General features: G+C 42.9%; 1 protein-coding gene across 1 annotated transcript in view; it reads left to right on the top strand.

Moving 5' to 3' along the window:
• FCGBP (Fc gamma binding protein) overlaps window positions 1-23,005 on the top strand; it is a 65,931-nt gene that overhangs the window by 3,195 nt on the left and 39,731 nt on the right. The window contains exons 2-5 of the mRNA XM_070950029.1: window positions 11,534-11,587; window positions 14,386-15,612; window positions 16,703-17,046; window positions 20,159-20,729. Of these exons, the coding sequence (XP_070806130.1) occupies window positions 11,534-11,587; window positions 14,386-15,612; window positions 16,703-17,046; window positions 20,159-20,729 (2,196 nt within the window). The remainder of the gene's footprint in view (window positions 1-11,533; window positions 11,588-14,385; window positions 15,613-16,702; window positions 17,047-20,158; window positions 20,730-23,005) is intronic.

The raw sequence follows: 23,005 nt of genomic DNA, 5'->3' as shown, positions 1-23,005 counted from the left end.
TTTTCCCTTTCGGATTTAGCCGATAAAGTTCTGTTAGCTTTTCATCCACTTTTGTAGCTTTATTAGTAGCAGTATTTTCCAGGGGCCTGTAATTTCAATTTCTAAAATGTCTGCAGAGTGTTCGACGGTAGTTATTTTCCACCCTTGGAAACAGAGTGGTGGATGGCTTATAGAAATGAGGGGATGACCAGAAAGGATTAATTCAAATTACAGATGTGCTCTTCCTTCCTTGCCTAAGGATAAGGTTGACGGAGAAAACTCAGCAGAGAAATAACTAATCAGCCTGCTTTAATCATAGCAGTTAAAGCTCATATACATGCAAGCATGGATTTCTAGTCTGATGGCATGGTCTGTTAAGCTAAAACCAGAAAACAGCAAGCATAAGGAAAATTCTGTTCTGATTTGAATAATTTGAATATCTCAGTGGTTTTTATTGCATTGGTTTCATGGGGGAAAGAATAGGACTATATGAACTGTAAAACAATTATACACTGAATGCTCTTTTTTTTTTTAAAGATTTGCAAGGCAGTTTTCATCTTTTTTTAAAAAAAAAATGCACCCAGAAGTACATATTAGGGGGAAAAGTTTCCTTTACACACTGTTGTAATTTCAGATACTTTAGGAACATTCAACTTCAGATTTTTTTCCCCCTTCGTCTTTGCTTCCTTGTGCTTTGATTTGGCCATCTAAGTAAAGGTTAGTTAAATTCTAACCTTTGGATTTGGTCAAAGATGAAGTCCACTTCTGTTTGAAATTCCTCTTCTAGGCAACAATGGAAGGGGGATTGCTTAGGAGTCTTAAGAGTGAAAACAACCTGCAAAAGCAGTGTTTCCAAACCTTGGCTACTTGAAGATCTGTGGATTTCAACTCCCAGAATTCCCTATCTGGCATAGGAGTTTTGGGAATTCTGGGGGTTGAAGTCCACACGTCTTCAAGTGGCCCAGGTTGGGCACGCTAGGACAGGGGTGCCAAACTCAAGGCCCATATCTATCTGCTCATATCTATACTCAAAAATCTAGTCAACTAATGGGTCAGCTCTAAATTGGTGCTAAATAAGAGTTAATGGGATTTATGAGGGGTTGGACATGCACCGCTTGTGGGAATGTAATGATTCCAGGCTGATTCTTCTCTTGACTCCACCCTAGGCCTTTTACTACAACCACAGTTCCCATCTATCCATGATCTAGAGCAGGGGTGAGATTCAATTTTTTTTACTACTGGTTCTGTGGGTGTGGCTTGGTAGGCATGGTGTGGCTTGGTGGGCGCGGCTTGGTTGGCATGGCAGTGGAAGGATACTGCAAAATCCCCATTCCCCTCCCCCACTCCTGAGGGAAGGATATTGCAAAATCTCCATTCCCACCCCACTCCTGAGGGAAGGATATTGCAAAATCTCCATTCCCACCCCACTCTGGGGCCAGCCAGGGGTAGTATTTGCCAGTTCTCCAAACTACTCAAAATTTCCACTACCGGTTCTCTGAACTACTCAAAATTTCCGCTACCAGTTCTCCAGAACCTGTCAGAACCTGCTGAATTTCACCCTTGATCTAGAGCAGGGATGTCAAACTCAAGGCCCATGGGCCAGATTTGGCCCACGGGGTGCTTAGATCTGGCCTGTGGGGCCACCCTGGAAAAGTGAAGGACCGGCCCGCAGTGCCTCTGCCAGTAAAAACAGAGTTTGAGAGGGCCACGGGAGGCCCTTGCGAGCTCCATTTTCGCTGGCAGTGGGTTGTAGGAGGCTGTGGCAGCTGAAAATGGAGCTCGGGAGTCCGTTTTCACTGGCAGAGCACTCAGGCCAACACAGGCGCCCCCAACACAAGTGACGTTGAGCTGGCCATGCCCACCCTGGCCCCCCGAGGTCAAACACAACCCTGATGTGGCCCTTAATAAAATCGAGTTTGACACCCCTGCTCTAGGACAACTGAAAGATCATGCTTGCTCTGTTAACATTTCTGGCTGACTCTGCGTTAGGTTTCTAGAATCTATGATGGCTTTCTACTGGTAATCAAGGAAACAGCTATAAATCATGTCTAAGTGTAATTTGTCATGGTTTAATGAGGCGTAGCGAAAGGAAAAAATGCCATCTAACTTAACTGGACAAAGCCCATGTAGCAAGAGGATAGATAGGACTGGAAATATTTGTATCATTGCTTTATTAAGAAATTGTCTTCATAGAATTTACTATTTGAGAATATTATTTAGATTCTCCTCAGGCACTGTTCAGCATTGAATCAACCATGGCTATTCTAGCAAATATTTCATGACTTCACAAATCCTTGTTGGTTCTTTCCGAATCAATAGATCAATGCTGGATTTCTCCTGATGCAAACTGAGATGGAAGGATTAAATTTCAACGTGTATTAAGACTGATTTTTAACTGCCCTCTTTCCCCTCATTCTGATGGCATTTGAATTTGAAAAATGCCTATGTTAGAGACGAGGCTGCTTATACACTTCAGACTTGGTATCATCCATTCTTATAAATATTTATCTGATTTTTTGGGGGGTACATAATTTAAATTGAAGGAGGGATGAAATCTCTAATCTGAAAACGGTTCTCTATAAATTGACTGTGCTAAGATTTGTAAACTGCGGAATGCAAAATGACACAGAATGTAAACTAAGATGTTCAAGGGGATGGAGCAGTTTTCTGATGAGGAAAAGTTGCAATATTTGGGCCTTCTTAGTTTAGAAAGGAGGCGAAGGAGAGGGGACATGATTGAGGGGTACAAAATGATGCATGGTGTGGATAAAATGGAGAAGGAAAAGTTATTTCCCCTTCCCCAAATACTAGGAACCCGAGGTCAGCCTATAAAATAAAACTGAATCCTCAAAGAATCTGGACAGACAAAAGGATTACATGATGTGCAATTCAACTTTAGAATTAACTACTATGAAAGGTCCAGAGTCACTTTGTAGGGGGGGGAATCACCTTGTATGTGACCCATAGTCATCTTGTAGGGGAAATGGGTGGATAGAAAATTGATTGATTGATTGATTGATTGATTGATTGAATGAATGAATGAATGAATGAATGTTGTGCAGGCTACCAGCTTGGCTGGCTTCAAACAGGAGTTCAACCAGTTTATGGAATTCATGATGATCTATGGCTCTTAGCCTTGATGGAAGTGTGTCTACTTCTAAGGCTATCTGCTAGGAGATGTGTTGGCTTCTATGTGCCATTAGTTGGTCATGGTGAGAACAGATTGCTGGACTAAGGGATTGGTTATGTTTGTATGTAACCCATGATATTATCAAGAGTCTATACAGATTATAATGTGTCCCTTATAATACAGATACTTTACGAGAAGAGTCCTCCATTCCTCTAACCTCAATAAAATACCTTATGCCACCAGACTTCAAATTTTGGGCTTAGACAACTTAGAACTACGCCAACTTCGGTCTGACCTAAGTGTAGTACATAAAATTATCTGCCACAATGTCCTACCTGTCAATGACTACTTCAGCTTCAACCACAACAATACACGAGCAAAAAATAGATACAAACTCAAGGTAAACCGCTCCAAACTCGATTGCAGAAACTATGACTTCAGTAACAGAGTGGTCAATGCCTGGAATGCCCTACCTGACTCTGTAGTTTCTTCCCCAAACCCCCACAACGTTAACCTTAGACTGTCTACTGTTGACCTCAGTAGACCTTCCTAAGAGGTCTGTTAGGGGCGTGCATAAGCGCACCAGCGTGCCTACCATCCCTGTCCTAATATTCCTTTTTACTTTTACTCTTTTCATGTAATACTTTTACTTGTTATCTTATATATGCTTGACAAATAAATACATAATAAATAAATAAAATAAAGTCATATTGAGCTCTTTAAAAGCAGAGAGGAATGAATGAATGAATGAATGAATGAATGAATGAATGAATGAATGAATAAGGCTGCTGAATACTTCCTCTGAACTAATCCTGCTGTGGGTTTTCTAGACTTTTTGCAACACCCCTGTATATACTTGACTGCTTTATCTTTGAAACACAACGTAATATAAGAAGATGTGGCCAGCTGGTCTGAAATAGAACCAATCATCATCATCATCATCATTATCATCATCATCATCATTATCATCACAAATTTATTGTCATTGTACGTGTATACACAGTATACCCATACAACGAAATTCACTTAACACCCAAAGACCAGATCCAACACATATAACAATCCCCAACACACCCCCACCCACCACAAATTCCCCACCCCTAAACCACCCAAACATCCACACAACAGACCAAGTAATGCTGTCCAACAGCTCACTGATGGTGGCCCTTTAGTTCATTGTTGAGTACAATTATAGCTCTGGGATAAAAATTATTCAGAAAACGTGAGGTCCAATTTAATTGTTCTGTATCTTCTGCAGGAAGGCAACAGTCCAAAAAGATTGTAAGCAGGATGGGAAGAGTCTCTGAGAATATTATGCAACTTCCTCAAACAGCGAGATTCGAAGATGTTTTCCAGGGCTGGTAGCTGGAGTCCGATGATATTCTGGGCAGTTTTAATAATTCTCTGTAGAGCTTTTATGTCCGCTGCAGAGCTGCTCCCATACCATGCAAGAATGCCGTATGTTCGGACACTCTCAATGGTGCTGCGATAGTAGGACAGAAGTAGATGCTGAGACAGATTTATCTTCCTGAACCAGGAAGTACAGCCTCTTCTGTGCCTTCTTCACAAACATGTTAGCATTCATAGTCCGTGAGAGGTCCTCCGAGATATAAATGCCCAGAAATTTAATATCATCTCACCCTCATTGTATGTTGAGAAAGTATCCTTATTATTTTCTTTATCATCAATACTTTTATTAGCAATTTTGCAGCCCAGGTCCATAAAGTGGTATATAACAAAAGCCATCCAATGCAGGAAGTTATCAAAACAGTATTTGTGATGTGTCATGGTTGAGTTCAGAGGAACTTCACGAGAACTTAATTCCTTTGTTGTACACAATTTCAGTCAATAGCAGATTAAAGAACCATGACGGTAAAAATCCCTTCCTATTTAATCCCCTGTGAAAGCGGAAAACAAATATTGATAGGATGGATTGGCAAACATTTAAATGTAAAGTTCTGAGAAAGGCTAAAAAAAAAGAAAAAAGATGCTGAAAATACTTGGAGCAGAAAATGGCCTAAGGGCTAAAGTAGAGGAAAATGATAGAAGTTCTGAAACGCCTCTGGAAATACTCCCATCCTACATTATGTTATGAGATAAATGCTTAGTTGAAAGCCATGCGTTAGACTCTAAGAAAACCAAACTGCCCGATTTTTCCTAAAATAGTTTTTCCATTAAGGAATGTGTCAAACTCAACTTCTCTGGTGTTTGGGAGATAAGACTCAACCAGATCTTAGCAACCTTTTTTCTTTTAACAACCCCGTAAGCCAGAGGTGTCAAACACAAGGCCATTGGGATAGATATGGTCTGTGACGTGGTTGGATCCGGCCCGTGGGACCATCCTGGAAAATGTAAGGGGCTGGGCTGTGTCACTCTGGCCCAGTCTACCTGCATCTCTTCGGCCTGGTCTACCTGCATGGCTTCAGTCTGGTCTACCCAGTGCGAAGAGGAAACATGCCAGCAGTTTGGGGAGTGGTGTCAAGCTGGCCACACCCACCCAATTGGCCACACCCACCCACTTAGCCATGCTCACCCAGCCCCCTGAGATCAACCACAGCCCTGGTGTGGCCCTCAATGAAATTGAGCTTGACACCCCTGCCATAATCCTTGCATTGAGGAGGGGGGGCAATTGGGGAGATTAAATGGAGCCAAGCATTTACTGGCTGGATGCCCTTCCTGATGCCTATGCAAAGGTCACAGCAGATATTTTCTCATTGCGCCCAGAGAGAGAAATATCTGCCGCTATCTAGGATTGAATTCACAGCCTCCTGATTGTGAGGTGAGAACTCCACTTCTAGGCCACCAGACCTTAGCAAGAGCCTTGATGGTACAGTGGTTAATGCACCCTGTTATTAACACAGCTGCCTGCAATTTCTGCTGGTTCGAATCTCTCCAAGGCTCAAGGTTGACTCAGCCTTCCATCCTTTCTAAGGTAGGTGAAATGAGGACCCAGTTTGTGGGGGCAATAAGCTGACTTTGTATAAAAATATACAAAAGAATGAAGGCTATTGCTTAACGCATTGTAAGCCGCCCTGAGTCTCCGGAGAAGGGCGGCATTTAAATCAAATTTAAAAAAAAAAATGTATTCCCAAAAGTAAAATCCCACTTTCTTCAGCCAAACTTTCTTCCAAATAAGTGTGTTTGAAACTGCTTCAAGTAAACTGCAGGTTGTAATGCAAACTGCGAAGACACACTTCTCTGAATTTTCTAGTGCAAGCTGCAGCCCTAATTACGAAAACTGCAAATAAACATTGTATATGGAATCCAGCTGTAATGTGAAGGAAATGCATTTTTTTAAAAAAAAATATGTTCCAGAATGCTAACTGAATAATTCATATGTTGTGGATTTTTGAAATTTTAACATTTAAAGATTAAGGCAAACCGAAAAGAGTTTTGAATGGAAATTTACAAACCAGGTAAGAAATAATATTCTGTATCCATCTTGGGTGTTTATGTAAACTCCAGTCCTATCACTTCTTATGTGGGAATGTATTTCATTGATCTCAGAGTTACACCCATTAAAAACATCTATCCAATTATACTGTCAAAGACCTCCACAGGGAAATTTTCCAAAAAGGTTAATTTTCTGTAAACATATCAGAGAACAAAATTTATGAAAGAGCATGGGAAATTACGCCAAATAAGCAGATGTAGGCTGGAGATTTAAAAAGAAAGAGAGAATGCTCAAATTCCTTCAATTCAGGGCTGAAATCCAGCAGGTTCTAACAGGTTCTGGAGAACTGATAGCGGAAATTTTGAGTGGTTCAGAGAACCAGCAAAAAGCACCTCTGGCTGGCCCCAGAATGGGGTGGGAATGGAAATTTTGCAATATCCTTCCCCCAGGAGTGGGGAGGGAATGGAGATTTTATAGTATCCTTCCCCTGGAGTGGGGTGGGAATGGAGATCTTGCAATATCCTTCCCCTGCCACACCCACCAAGCCACGCCCACAGAACCGGTAGGGAAAAATTTTGGATTTCACCCCTGCTTCAATTCTACCAGGGGAAAAAAAAAAACTATAACTAACATAGCTAGGATCCCAGCCTCAATACTTGGGCCACACCCTGATGGGGTGAATTAAATGCCATTTTAAATAATCCAGACCCTTTCGTGTTAAGGAGAACAAAGTTCATATTGACCCAAAAGCCACAATTAACCTCCCTCTTCCCAGAAACAATAATGACTCAACCGGTCACTCCTATATATGAATGAGTTTTACCATCAATATATCAAGTCTGCAAAGGTGGTGCTGGGATAAAGGCTCTCATCAGCAGGTAAGTGGGATACTCAACAAAAGTGACTTAGGCTTGTTACCATGATAGCATACCCCACGGTCCTGTGATCAAAATTGGGGGCACTTGGAAAACTGGCCTGCGTTTATGACAGTTGTACTGTTCTGGCATTTGGTGATCTCTATGGTTAACCTTCCCAGTTGGCTTTCAACAAGCAAAGTCAATGGGGAAAGCTTGATTCGTTTAACAGCTGGCTGAGTCTCTTAACAATTGCAGTAATTTGTTCAACAACTGTGGCAGAGAGGTCATAGAGAATAGAATAGAATAGAATAGAATAGAATAGAATAGAATAGAATAGAATAGAATAGAATAGAATAACAGAGTTGGAAGGGACCTTGGAGGTCTTCTAGTCCAACCCCCTGCTTAGGCAGGAAACCCTACACCACTTCAGACAAATGGTTATCCAACATCTTCTTAAAAACTTCCAGTGTCGAAGCATTCACAGCTTCTGGAGGCAAGTTGTTCCACTGATGAATTGTTCTAACTGTCAGGAAATTTCTCCTTAATTCTAAGTTGCTTCTCTCCTTGATTAGTTTCCACCTCTATGGGGTTTAACTCACATTTCCATTGCTTAGCATACCACTTTATAATCCCTTGGTATAGAGCACATTTGGAATATTGGCTCCAGTTTTGATTGCCACGATATAAAAAAGTAGATGAGACTCTAGAAAGAGTGCAGAGAAGAACAACAGATGATGATCAGGGGACTGGAGGCTAAAACATATGAAGAACAGTTGCTGGAACTGGGCATGGCTAGTCTAGTGAAGGGACGCAGTGGCTCAGTGGCTAAGACGCTGAGCTTGTCGATCGAAAGGTCGGCAGTTCAGCAGTTCGAATAGCAGTTCCCTAGTCCCACGTAACAAAAAATGAAAGTAGAAAAATAGGGACCAATTTGGTAAGAAGGTAACAGCGTTCCATGCACCTTCGGTGTTTAGTCATGCCAGCCACATGACCACGGAGATGTCTTTGGACAGCGCTGGCTCTTTGGCTTTGAAACAGAGATGAGTACCGCCCCCTAGAGTCAGGAACGACTAGCACATATGTGCAAGGGGAACCTTTACCTTTAGTCTAGTGAAAAGAAGAACTAGGAGGTGACATGATAGCAGTGTTCCAATATCTCAGGGGCTGCCACAAAGAAGAGGGAGTCAAACTCTTCTCCAAAGCACCTGAAGGCAGGACAAGAAGCAATGGGTGGAAATGAATCAAGGAGAGAAGCAATCTAGAACTAAGGGGGAATTTCCTGACAGTTAGAAAAATTAATCAGTGGAATCGCTTACCTTCAGAAGTTATGGGTTCTCCAATAGTGAACTGGACAGACACTTGTCTGGAATGGTATAGGGTCTCCTGCTCAAGCAGGGGGTTGGACTAGAAGACCTCCAATGTCCCTTCCAACTCTGTCGTTCTGTTATCTCCTGAGATTATATAATACAGCCTCTTCTTCTAGGAACACCTCTTCCAAAATTCCCAAATGGATGGGATTTCTATCTCATGATAGATGGAAGGTACCAAGCTGGGGGAAAGTCTGCAGCGGATAATTCCCTGGAAATCTGACAATAATCTGGGATATTTTTTTCAAAATAATGTACACATCAGAAGCCATTCTCAACAATTTTGTATCCCTCTGTTAATGCAGCCTAGGACTGTGTTGGCTTTTTTGGCAGCTGCAGCACAGTGCGGGCTCCTATTTAAGTGATTGTCCGCTAGAACTCCAAGATCCCTCTCACAATTATTACTAATATACTGTATTTTTTGGAGTATAAGACGCACTTTATTTTGGGGGGAGGAAAATAAGAAAAAAAAAATTCTGCTTGAGAGGGTCTCATTAGCTCCAAAAGGGTGAGGACCGGCGGGTGGGTGGGGCTACATTCGATGTATAAGACGCACCCAAATTTTCACCCTTTTTTAGGAGAGGGAAGTGCATCTTATACTCCGAAAAATACGGTAACTGCTTATGCTGTCACCTCAAAAATTACCATTTTTTTAAATGAATTTTTTTGTATGAATTAAATATAAAGACTGTTTATAATTATAAGCATGCCAATATAATTAACAGAATTAGAAATAAGCTAATATAAAGAAAAATTTAGCTAAAACTATTCTGCTACATTATTACTACAGTTACCAGTTTATGCGTTAATATTTCTTTTTGTTCTCTCTTTGTTTTTCTTTTGTAAATGATATACCCTGACAATACACCCTATTCAAAATGTTTATGAATATATATTTTTTTTAAAATTACCATTTGAGAGGCCTGTTTCGGGGATTTCTAGGGGCTTCATCCAAAGATTTCTGGCACCAGGTGTAAATCTAGGCCCCTAAATAGATATAATCCCCTCAAATGTTAATACGAGCTTTAATCAATTACAGCTCGAGCAATTTGCCTCTGAAAAAAATAGTGAATTTGAATAAAAAGAGGAAACATCCTTTTTTTAAAAAAAAAAAAAAAGATAATTGAATGCTCTTATCATGGCAGGCATTATTATTATTTTTTTTTAAAAAAGCATTTTGAGTTGTGCATGGGGGAAAATGGTTTTGATTGATTTTGGAGCAACTCCATGAACCAATGAATTGAAGAAAATGTTGCCACCCTAATAGAAAGAAGAAATATTTTTTAAATTAGCCACAGCTGGTGTGAAACAATAATGAGCGTTTTGAAGCCGTTCCACTCATGTTAAAATGGGTTGCTTCGTTTAATCAATCTTTTCATCAAAATAAATGAGAAAAACCAAAGTTTCTCTTCCCCTTGCAAACCCCCCACCTCACCCTAAAAAACATTTCAAGGGGTTGAGAGCAGCAGAAAAAGAATTGGAGATTAACGTCCAACACCCCCATTTGGTTTTGGCTAACTCTAATCAGAAATACATCGCATTGAATTGAATGGGATTTATTTGCAAGTAGATATATTGGGAATAGCTGCAAAAATCAACCAGCAATATAGTGTGTATGTGCGCATGTGTTTGTGTGTGTGTGTGTGTGTGTGTGTGTGTGTGTGTGTGTGTGTGAGAGAGAGAGAGAGAGAGAGAGAGAGAGAGAGAGGGAGAGGGAGAGGGAGAGGGAGAGAGAGGGAGGGTATGTGAGAAAGCAAGAGAGAGCAATTTTTCCATATTGATTTTACATTGCTTTGTATCACTGTTTCTCACGACTTCTAAATTTATCGTGTCTTTTTACAATTTCAGGATTTCAGAATAACAGGCGCGGAGAGGTGGGCCATTCCTGTTTATGGGCATTGTAGTACAAATGGCTTTTTTTTTCTTTCTTTCTGTAGTTCGGATTTGTTTGGATTTGTTTCCTTTTTTATCCCATTTTTATTATTTTTATAAATAAGTCAAGGAGCTGAACATGCCAAATACTTCTTCTTCCTCCTCCTCCTGGTGGACTTGGGACTAGCCATTCTCTTTCAGCCCAACCCACCTCACAGGATTGTTGTTGTTGTGGGGAAAATTACCTACTGAGCTCCGGACGGCTCCTGATCTCCGCTCCTTCCGTCAGGACTTGAAGACTTGGCTTTTCAAACAAATAGGCTGAGACTGATTCCGGGCTTTATTATTTTACTACTAATTAATTATTTGGATTAAATTATGATTTTATTGTACTTGTTTCTTAACTTGTGTTCGCCGCCCTGAGTCCTTCGGGAGAATGGCGGCATATTTTTATTTATTTATTTATTTATTTATTTATTTTATTTTTATATGCCGTCCTTCTCCGGAGACTCAGGGCGGCTTACAATGCGTTAAGCAATAGCCTTCATACTTGTTGTATATTTTATACAAAGTCAGCTTATTGCCCCCACAAACCGGGTCCTCATTTTACCCACCTTAGAAAGGATGGAAGGCTGAGTCGACCTTGAGCCTGGTGAGAATTGAACTCGCAGTAATTGCAGGCAGCTGGATGTTAAATGCTGCCTTAGTAGGAGGCATTAGCCTCCTACGCCACTCAGGCTCCCATATAAATACATGTAATAAATAAATAAATAAATAAATAAAATAGGAGGAGGAAAAAGTATTAGGTATGTTCGCCGCCTTGAGGTATTTAAAAAAGTTATGCAGGTGGGATAAAAATAAAGAGCCTATTGCATTTTTATCCTCGCCCAGTTCCTCATCCTTAATTACCATTTTCCATTCTCTTTTTTCACAGCCATGGCGACATGCAGGTTGCTGTCACTAGCCATAGGATTGGCCTTGCTCACAGGTGAGCAGGAAATAATCTCAAAACAGAAATCTACACACACCCTGGATTCATGAATCAGATGAATAAAATGCAAATTGAATTTAAGTAAAACACCAGAGCAGATTCACATCACAGAGTCAGGAAAGAAAATAGCTCTGGGATTTGAGTTGCAGTTAAGTGCATAAGTCTGCCAAGACATTAAACTATGCTGGTTGATATGCTTTGAAAGATATATGAACTCTCGGAAATTCTGTGAAAGACTTTAATCTAGAGATAAATTATTATGCATTGAAAACATTGCACAGGTGAACCTTCTCCTCGGCGTGTTTGCTAAATATTTTTAAGGAGATAATCGGTTGAAATGGTTCTAATTGTGGAAGGCTCATAAATATGTCAAGTGCAAATGTGTTGATTCGTAGAAATAAAGAGTGGGGTCTCCGAGTCGACCCTGCTTTGTGCAAAAAACTAAATAAATAAAAAATAGAATTAAAGCACCAGCAACAGATGGCCATTTGGCCTCTGCACGAATGCATCTGCTAGAGAGAAGCACATCAAATCCTCTTAGTAATTAATTCCTCTGTAAAACCACTCTGGAATTTTACTTTAGACATTCAACAGAAATCTGTCTTTCAGTAGCTTAGACATATTATTCTATATCCAATTTCCTGAGCTGATAGAAAACACACCTTAAATGGCTTCTCTGTCATGTCCGTGTGAAAAGATCACCGTCTAACAGAAATGATTACTCTTTTCCCGGAATTACTTAGTTTAGTGAGATTTACCAAATGGATCTGTGTCCTTTTTGCACACAAAATCCTCCCAGGCTGCTCACCTGAAAGTGTCAGTTGTAAGAAGAGGCTAAAAGAGGAGACATGACAACATTTACAAAATGCGTAAGCTGCCCAGAGTCAGTGACACATCAATTATTATTATTATTATTATTATTATTATTATTATTATTACTATTATTATTATTATTATTATTATTATTATTATTATTATTTAATCTGTAATGAGATTCACAGCCTTTGAGGCTGGTTAATAGCTCAGCAGCTCGAGTCCTAACCAAGGACCTAGGAACTGTTAAGGTATCGTCGGAGGATGTAAGCTGTTCCGAGTAAGGTGGTTTTTTGTAGAGTCAAAATGTTCAAGTCTGGCAAATTTTTTTTTATTATTATTATTATTATTATTATTATTATTATTATTATTATTATTATTATTATTATTATTATTATTATTATTAAAAACCCATGAGTTAAGAACTAGTTAAAACAGCAATCTGAGGACTATTTATCCAGTTTTGGAACTACTGGCCATGCAACAGCTTGAAAACACCAATTTTAAGCCAGGAATGTCAAATCTGTTTTGACTGAGGATGTCAAAGAGCATACTAGGGATTGCATTTCAGAACAGTACACACGTCTTGGCTGAAGAAATGGATGAAAACAGAACAAAAACTCGCTTGATTCAATTTCAGTTAAATGCAGTTGCTGTAATTGTTCCTCAAGTATTTCATAATTTCTCCTTTCTGTCATATCAATATTATAAATGTGTGACAGCTTTGGGGGTGATGGGACTAATTTACACCCCAGATATTGAGAGGTTTACAGTAGGCCAATGCAGAGGCGGTATTCACTTACCTTCTCTACCTGTTTACAAATGTGAGCACGCGCGCCTCCTCCATGCATGTGCAGAGCCTTCTGAACATGCAGAGGGTCAAAAATGGGAAGGGATGACGTCCAGGCGGGTGGGCGGAGCCTCCTGTTGCAGGCACTACCGGATCGCGCGATCCGGATAGAGCCGGCTGAATTTCACCACTGAGTCAGTGGCATCCAACCTTGGCAACTTTAGGATTTGTGGACTTTGATTCCCAGGGGAATTCTGGGAGTTGAAGTCCACATGCTGGCTGATGAATTCTGGGAATTGGACCACAAGTCTTAAAGTTGCCAAAACTGGACGCTTCTACAGTAGAGGCCATTTTGTCAATCTCTAGTTTTTTTGCAAAATCTGTATTCAGTGACTAAACTCAACCAGATTTCTAAATTAACTCATGTTGGAGGTTTGTATGATAACTTGAACCATCAACAAACTAAATGGAATGGGTTCACACAACAATTTCTGCCCCTCCCTGAAGTAACAATGGTTAACGTTAAGCAAGCTTAGCTCTTGTGTAAAAGGAGGAACTAGAATTTTCACCTGATATGGTTAACCATGTTGTATGAGCCCATTCAATGAAAGGGCATTTTGGGCATGGTGAAATCCGAACCGGTTTGCTACCGGTTTGCTGGCCGCACATGCGCAGTGCACACCAAACATGCGCTCTGCATGTGCGTGCCAAAAGGAGGCTTGGGAAGGTAAGTAGAAGCGAGGGGGGATCAGCTGTGGCGAGCGATTTAGCTTTGCTAAACTGCACTGCACAGCTGATCCCCCCCCCTGCTGTTCTACTTACCTTCCCAAGCCTCCTTTTGGTGCGTGCTGCGTGCCCGTGCATGTGCAGTATGTGCCAAAAGGAGGCTTGGTAAGGTAAGTAGAACAGCGAGGGGGGGATCAGCTGTGGCGCGCAATTTAGCTTTGCTAGAAAACAGGAAATCCTGCTTTCTAGCAAAGTTAAACCCCGCTGCACAGCTGATCATCGGCAATACCGGTTCAGAGGAACCGGTAGCTTTTTTAAACTGCTGATTCAATCGAACCGGTAGGCCAAACTGGAGCGAACCGGTAGCATTTCACCCCTGATTTCGGGTTATGCAAACCTTCACATGTGCTGCTTGGTTTTACTACCTGGCCATCCTCATTTTTTCTGTGTTTTCCCTTCCTTGTAGGTCTCCATGCTGTAGCACCTATCGGCCAGGAATTCATCACTGCCTTTATGCAAAATTACCAGTTAGGCTATTTAGAGGCTGAATTTAAGCTTGTCATCTCTGGCAACGTTCCCCTCACTACAGTTAACATCTTGGTCTATAAATCTACCTTCCAGAAAAAATTCTCTCTTCCCCCAGGAGAGACCGTGGTAGTGAAGATGCCTATTTATGTAGAGACGGTTGGCACCATTAAATCCTGCCACACTGTCTTGGTAACAGCCAATCAAAATATCTCTGTGGTGGCCCTGAGCAAAAAGGGAAATTCAGCTGACACCACGGTTGTCTATCCTATCCAGAATCTCGGAATGGTGTATTATGTTCTCACACCTATGGGAGCCATCTCCAAAACTCCAAAAGAGTTCTCCATCATTGCATGGCGTGAGAGCACTGGCGTAGAGATCCATCTCAAGGGATCTGTGAAGTTCCAAGACCGCATTTATCCTGCAGGCAGCAAGCTGTATCTCACCCTTCTACCCTATGAAGCCATCCAGCTTCAGAGCTACCAAGATCTCTCTGGCACACTTGTCAGAGCAACACACCCAGTAGCAGTGCTAAGTGGGCACACCTGTGTCCAAATGAAAACCCAATGTAGTCATGTGGTAGAGCAACTGTTACCCGTGCAAAGCTGGGGCCGCTCCTTCTTTATCCTTCCTCTTCCCTTCCAGACTCAATATGATATTGCATATGTAATAACCTCCCAAATGACCACAGTCACCTCTGTCTCTGGTGGCACCCATAAAAGTTATGACCTCAAGTCTGGACATCTGCTTCAGCTGAAAGTCACACAATCAGGCCCCATCTACATCACAGCCAACGTTGGCATCCAGGTCTTCTTCTTCTCTCCTGGTGGTATCCATGCGGGTCGTATATTTCACCCCTTATTTCTGACCATCCCCAATGTTCTCAGCTACTGCACATCCTACTCTTTTGAGAGTCCAGTGGGCTTTGAGAATTATGCCCTCCTTGTTGCTAAGACAGCTGTTGCTGGTGGGCTCACCATGGATGGGGACGCTTTGGGAGGCGTCTCTTGGAAACAGATTACAGGAACAGAATATTCGTGGAGTGAGTACCGACTTCGGAAGGAAGAATATATCCATTCCATACAACATCCGGACAGCCCCTTTAGCCTGCTAAGTGTGGGCATTGCTGCCAGGAGTGGCTATGGAGCAGTAGGAGTCTGCCAAAAGGGTGAGTATTGGGAACTCTACAGGTCTGGATGTTTGATGGTGTTACAGATATCATCACAGGATGGAAGATGATGATGATGATGATGATGATGATGATGATGATGATGATGATGAAATTTATTTGCCATCCATCTCGCCATGGCGCTACTCTAGGTGGCTCACAACCAGGGATGGGCTTCAGATCCTTTAGCAATGGGTTTGCCACCCTGTTGCTGGGTGGACATGGCCATGGTGGGCGTGGCCTAGTTGGCTGCCTGAACCACAGCAGGGGGGGATGTTTTTCACCCTCCTCAGGCTCCAGAGGCTTTCCTCAAGCCTCCAGGAGGGCGAAAACTGTTTTCCCTGGGGTCCGAAGGCCCTCCAGAGGCCGGAAGCAGGCCTGTTTCCAGACTTCCAGAACTTCCAGGAGGCCCATTTTTTGCCCTCCCAGACCCTCTGCACGGCCACTGCACTTACCTTGAATGATTGCCTGGAGACTCCTGGGAAAGGCGGGGCCAGCCAGGGGTGGCATTTGGGGATCCGCCGAACCCCGACGATCCTTGGCTAGAGGATTGCCGAACCCTGATGAACCCCCAGGAGCCCACCCCTGCTCACAACCATGAAAAAAACCCAAAGACATAAAAAGGAAGTTAAACAAAGCAAAAAAAGCCCCGTATAGAATAATAAAATAATCAAGGAAAAGGAAAAGGAAAAATCAACATGATTAGTAAAAAATAAAGATGGATGAGTGGGGAGCAGAGAAAGGAGGCTGGGGGAGGTAGTGTCTGCTATCAATTTAGCAGCTACCTCCCAAGTTGAACTGCTCCATTGGATTCCCTGGCCAACCTGCAGAGTTCAGTCTTTAGACTCTTATGGAATGACAAGAGGTTGTGGCCAGATCTTATCCTGGAGGGCATGATGTTCCAAAGAACGGGTGCTGCAGCAGAGAAGTCTCTTCTGGATCCCGACAATTGGAGTTCTTTGACTGATGGGATCCACAATAGGCTCTCCCTGCCATCCCAAGTAGGATGGGCTAGACTTAGTAGGACAATATGGTTCATCAGGTGCCTGGATCTAGGCCATTAAATAACATGCTGTCTTTTGTTACCCAGAAGCTCAACCTGTTCCCACGAGTACTCCTATACAGTGCCGGAAGAAGGAGACTTACAAAATGCAAAATGGCCAGAAGGTGTGCGTGCCTCAATCTTCTGCCATTTGCTGGGCTTGGGGTGACCCCCATTACCGGACATTTGACAGGCGGAAATATAACTTCATGGGCACCTGCACCTATACCGTAGCCAAGACCTGTGGACCAGACACAACTCTCCCGGCCTTTCATGTCACCATCAAAAATGAGAATCGGGGCGTGAAGAGTGTGTCCTACGTTGGATTGGTGACAGTCCAGGTCTACGGATATGACATAGCGGTAGCCAGGAAAGAACATGGATTTGTGCGGGTGAGAACAACATTTCTTCCTCTTCATTAGGCATGCAAGTGTCCAGATCCTACTGTAAGATTTTCTGTGTTACCAAGGAAAAAATACCATTGAAATGTCTTTGAGTATTTGCAGTGGTGAAATGCTACCGGTTCGCACCGGTTCATGTGAACCGGTAGTGATAAAAACTACCGGTTTGGGCGAACCGATAGTAAAAAAAAAAAGTGGTTCCCCTGAACTGGTATTTCTGGCACCTGGCAGTCAGCAGAAGTATCTACCTGGAAGCCAGGTAGTGTCTGCTATTTTGGACATGTGATACAACACCCGGAAAAATATGCCATCCTTCACTTAATCCTCCAGGGAAAGCTTGAAGGCAAATGAGGCCCAGGCAGAAGAAAAACATCATGGCTTCAAAATCTAAGGGATTGGTTTGGACAAAATTCAGCAGCACTTTTTCGTGCAGCTGTTGATAAAAATAGGATTGCCAACATGATCGCCAACGTCCAATGATGGATAGGGCACAACAAGAAGAAGAATATAATGTGATCATTCAATTTGCGATAGACTAGACTAGACTAGACTAGACTAGACTAGACTAGACTAGACTAGACTAGACTAGACTAGACTAGAATAGAATAGAATAGAATAGAATAGAATAGAATAGAATAGAATAGAGCTGGAAGGGACTTTGGAAGTCTTCTAGTCCAGCCCCCTGATCAAGCAGAAGAACCTATTTTCAGGTTTTGATGTCGTCTCAAACAAATTGCATTTCAAACAAATAGTCTTTGATAAAAATCTTTCATTTATTAAGCACAACAATCGAGCTCCGACTCCATTGCAGCCAACACTGACTTCCTAGCCGAAACCCTCCCTTTCCTTTCCCCACTCCTCTGCGTCTCATTGGCCATCTTCCAAGTCACTCTGCCCATAATCTACTGCTTCAGCTCAAAGGAATTTCCCCCCTCCCATCCCATCTCCTAGGGGATAGCATCTCCAGGGAAAATAAGTAGGTGAATAGTCAAACGTCCTCTTGCCAGATGCCCCATCTCCTCCCCCTTATGTCAGCACTGGAGTGAATGCAGCTTGAAGTGCTGACATCTATACTTTTTCAGACAAGTGGCTGTCTTAAAAACCTCCAGTGAGGGAGTGCCTATGATTTCTGAAGGTCAGCTGTTCCATTGGTTAATTATTTTCACGGTTAGGAAGTTTCTCCTTAATTCCAGGTTGCTTCTCTCCTTGATTCTTGCTCTGCCCTCTGGTGCTTTGGAGAATAATTTAACCTGACTAGGTGGCTCAGCGGCTAAGACGCTGAGCTTGTCGATCGGAAAGGTCGGCAGTTCGGAGGTTCGAATCCCTAGTACAGGTCTCCTGTGTGAGCAGGGGGTTGGACTAGATGACCTCCAAGGTCCCAACAGTAACTCTGTTACTGTTATCCCTCTTCTTTGTGGCAACCCCTCAAATACTGGAATACTGCTATCATGTCACCCTTAATTCTTCTTTTCTTTGGAGTAGCCAAACCCATTGTCTTTAGTACTATAATAGTGATAGGGATGAAATCGCACAAGCAGAGCATAGAATTCCTTGCCAAAGAACCCAAGTAGAAATCTTAGAATTTCTAGTTAGAAGAAGCATCTATGTTTGAAACTATGGACAGATAATACGATACTGCATTAAAGAGCTCTATTTTTTTCCTATAATTTCCTTCCCATATGAAATTCCGCCGGGAGAGATGAAATGACATGACTGAAAGCATCACTTTTTCCAAAAAGTAACTGCTCTAAATGAAGGCTAGATTAGAACATTTGCCCCCGAGGTGCGAGTTTTCTGTGGGTAAGAACTGAAGCCATTTCAAAAAGAACAATCTAAAGAGATCAAAATTGCACTTTTTCTCATCTGCATTCTGGGATGGTAAAGTGCGATGTGAATTGAACACTCTTCTCTTTCTGGGCATTCTTGCATGGTTCCAATCCTGTCTTTGGCACGAGAGCTGGGTAGGTGTCTTTTATTATTTCACCAGGAGAGTGTGAGTTCTAATCCTGCTTTAGGCATGAAAGCTTTCAGCCTAACTGGCTTCACAGGGTTCTTGTGGGGAAAATAGGACGAGGAAGGTGTATCAGGTGTGTTTGCCACTTTGATTTTTATTTTATAATTATAAAAATTTTATTTAAAAATATTAAAAACTATTTTATAAAAATAATGAAGTCAGGGAGGGAGGGAGGGAAGGAAGGGAAAGGAAGGGAGGGAAAGGGAGGGAGGGAGGGAGGAAGGAGGGAGGGAGGGAGGGAGGGAGGGAAAGGAAGGATGGGAAAGGAAGGAAGGAAGGAAGGGGGAAGGAAGGAAAGAAAGAAAAGGAAGGAAGGGAGGAGGGAGGGAGGGAGAGGGAGAGGGAGGGAGGCAGGGAGGAAGGGAAAGTAAGGAAGGGATAGGAAGGAAGGGAAAGGAAGGGAAGGAGGGAGGGAGGAAGGAGGGAAGGAAGGAAGGAGGGAGAGAAGGAAGGAAGGAAAGAAAGAAGGAAGGAGGGAGGGAGGAAGGGAAAGAAAGAGGGAGGGAGGGATGGGGCGGGAGGGAGAAAGGGAAAGGAAGGAAGGGAAAGGAAGGAAGGAAGAGGGAAGGAAGGAAGGAAAGAAAGAAGGAAAGAAGGAGGGAGGGAGGGAGGGAGGGAGGGAAGGAAGGAAGGAAGGAAGGAAGGAAGGAAGGAAGGAAGGAAGGAAGGAAGGAAGGAAGGAAGGAAGGAAGGAATTTCTTATGCATTTTGCATAGGTGAGTAGTTTTCTAAGTGTGGATGTTCTTCCTTTCAACAGTGGTTCATCCTTTGAGTTGCATCCATACCTGAATGTATCCATATTCAAAGTATATTATGATCAGGGATGAAATGCAGCAGGTTCTGACAGGTTCCGGAGAGCCGGTAGCGGAAATTTTGAGCAGTTCGGAGAACCGGCAAATGCCACCTCTGGCTGGCCCCAGAATGGGGTGGGAATGGGGATTTTGCAGTATCCTTCCCCTGCCATGCCCATCAAGTCACGCCCACCAAGCCACACCATGCCCGCCAAGCCACGCCCACAGAACCGGTAGTGAAAAAGATTTGAATTTCACCACTGATTCTGATGTCTTCTTAACACATTCATTGCCCCAGGTGAATAACCAGCGCTTCCGACTGCCTGTCTCCCTGATCAAAGATAAACTATGGCTCTTCCAAAGCGGGACCTCTGCCATCATAGAGACGGACTTTTCACTGAGGGTGGCCTACAACTGGAACAGCAACTTTGCAGTGAAGATCTCCAGCAGTTTCTTTGAGAATGTTTGCGGCCTGTGCGGTGACTATGATGGAAAAGCTGATGATGACTTCAAGACCCCCAGTGGATCCTTGGCTCCGGGCCCTGTGGAATTTGGGCAGAGTTGGAAAGTGGAGGATGGAGACCCAATGTGCTGGAGTGACTGCCATGGAGAATGTAAGAAGGTCACCGAGGAAAAACTCACTAAATACAGAGGTGAAACCTTTTGTGGCTGGATCAATAAAAAAGGCGGCCCGTTCAACAAGTGCCATTCTTTGGTTGAGCCTGACATCTTTGTGGAAAATTGTGCCTATGACCTCTTCGTCTATGAAGGACACAGGGAGGCTTTGTGCCAAGCGCTGAAAAGCTATGTGGACACCTGCCAGCAAGAAGGTGGAGTTGTCTTAGACTGGAGGAACCTCGTTGGATGCCGTGAGTAGGAATTCCTTGCTGATGGTAGCTTTCTTCTAGATCAAGGTTGGGCAACTTCTATGGGAACTTTATGATCTGTGGACTTCAACGCCCAGAGCATGGCTGCCTCAGGAACTCTGGGAGTTGAAGTTCATAACTCATACAGTAGCCATATTGCTGAATCTTACTCTAGATCAGGTGTGTCTAACTCGATTTCATTGAAGGCCGCATCAGGGTTGTGTTTAACCTCGGGGGCCGGGGTGGCCATGGCTAGCTCGACATCACTCCTCTTGGAGACACCTGTGGTGGCTGAGTGCTCTGCCAGTGAAAACGGGCTCCTGTTTTTGGCTGCAACAGCCTCCTGCAACCGTCTGCCAGTGAAAACAGAGCTCGAGAGGGTCGCACGCAGCCCTCCCAAGCTCCGTTTTTGCTGGCAGAGGCACCGCGGGCGTGTCCTTCACTGTTTCCAGGGTGGCCCCGTAGGCCAGAATTAAGCACCTTGAGTTTGACACTCCTGCTCTAGATCATGGATTGACGGGAACTGTAGTTGTAGCAAAAGGCCTGAGGCGGAATCAAGAAAATAATCAGCCTGGATGTCAAGTTTCCGAAAGATGCCCTAATTAATTCATGAGCCATGATCCAAACTTCAAAGGAAATATAGTCATTTATTAGGAGCAACATTCCGGCAATACTGGGATTCAGTCAGTACTGATCCCACGTAGATTTACGTTCCCCTATGACCCTGTCTCTCCCCTCCTCTCCGGCCATGTCATAAATCACATTCTCCAATTACCCACTTTGGCTCGCTGTGAAACCTAACACCCTCCTTCTGATTGCGGTCAGAAAGAATGTATGGAATTCACTTCAGTTCTCCCTCCCTCCTGCCCATGGCAACTTGAAAGCTTTGCAAGTTGACACTGGAATCATTACATTCCCACAAGTGGTGCATGTCCAACCAGTGGTGGGATTCAACAGGTTCTGTCCGGATCGCGCGAACCGGTAGCAGCGACTGCGGGAGGCTCCACCCACCCGCCCAGATGTAATGCACAACTACTGCGTATGCGCAGAAGGACATGCGCATGCGCAGAGGTGGCGCATGCAAGCACACACTCACATTTGTAAACCAGTAGTAAGTGAATCCCACCTCTTTGTCCAACTCCTCATCAATTCCATTAATTCTTATTTAGCACCAATTTAGCGTTGACCCGTTAGCTGGCTAGATTCTTGAGTTTAGATATGAGCAATAAATCAGCTTAACTGGAACTTGTCATGTGGTCCTGATTCTTCATGTCTGGCAGTGGTCTAGAATACCTGAGAGGAGCCCTGGTTGAGAAAACTGACCTGAAACTTTACCTTACAGTGAGATAAATATAATAATAAAACATCTTCACAGAGACTTAACCTCATGACCTCAGTGCCTTCCGCTGTGCCCTTAAAACCTTCTTTTTCCAACAAGCCGGGCTGGCCTAATTCTTTTTAAGTGTTTTTAATTGTTTTGTTTATCGTTTTAATTAATGGGGCCAAATCTATATATATATTTTTTAACTGTATTTTAATATTTGTATTTGATGTTTTTATTTGGCTGTTCACTGCCCTGAGTCCTCAGGGAGAAGGGCGGTATACAAATTCAAAATAAAATAAAAAAATAAAAAATAAACCTGCCCAGTCTTTCTCCCTTTTGTGGGGTGGCTACAGTAACTGTAGGCCAAATTCAATTAATTTCTCCCCATACTAGCCCATTCATTTCCATACCTTTTTGAAAAGGCTACCCAAAGTCACCGGAGGCGAATTTATCAGTAGGTATCAAAAATGAGGAATAATGGAACATTCATGGTCAATGACTTCCATCCCTTTGAGATTTAAGAGGGGGGCGGGAAGAGAGAGATTGCCCTTTTGCCTAATTTTTATCTTTTGAGCTCAGCACACATCCATCACCCTCACGCTAAGAACACCAGCAGTTATCTAGTGTAGCGTGTGAAGTACGCCACACTTTTTTTTAAAAAAAAAAACTCACTGTTTGATTTTGCAATAAAAGCTCATGGGAAGCAGGAGTCAGGGAAATTATTACCTTGCTAAGAAGATTTGATCTGGGGAATGGACAGACTCCCCGTTAGTTACTTTATGAAAGCACAGAATGGACGCTCTCAAAATTCTAAGTCTGCTTACAGCTCAGAAAAGTTAGGAACTTGTGTCCTAGAGTTGTGATTCCCCAACCTTTCCAGCTTTGTGGACCAGGGAGAGAGGGAACGGTTATGCGTGTGAATAGCATGTGTGCATGCCCTCATCCGCTGCTCGTG

The sequence above is a fragment of the Pituophis catenifer genome, unplaced genomic scaffold (genome assembly GCF_029215685.1).
Source record: "Pituophis catenifer annectens isolate HBS135680 unplaced genomic scaffold, rPitCat1.0.hap2 SCAF_9, whole genome shotgun sequence".
Taxonomy (NCBI): domain Eukaryota; kingdom Metazoa; phylum Chordata; class Lepidosauria; order Squamata; family Colubridae; genus Pituophis; species Pituophis catenifer.
This window is presented reverse-complemented; position numbering and strand designations above follow the sequence as displayed.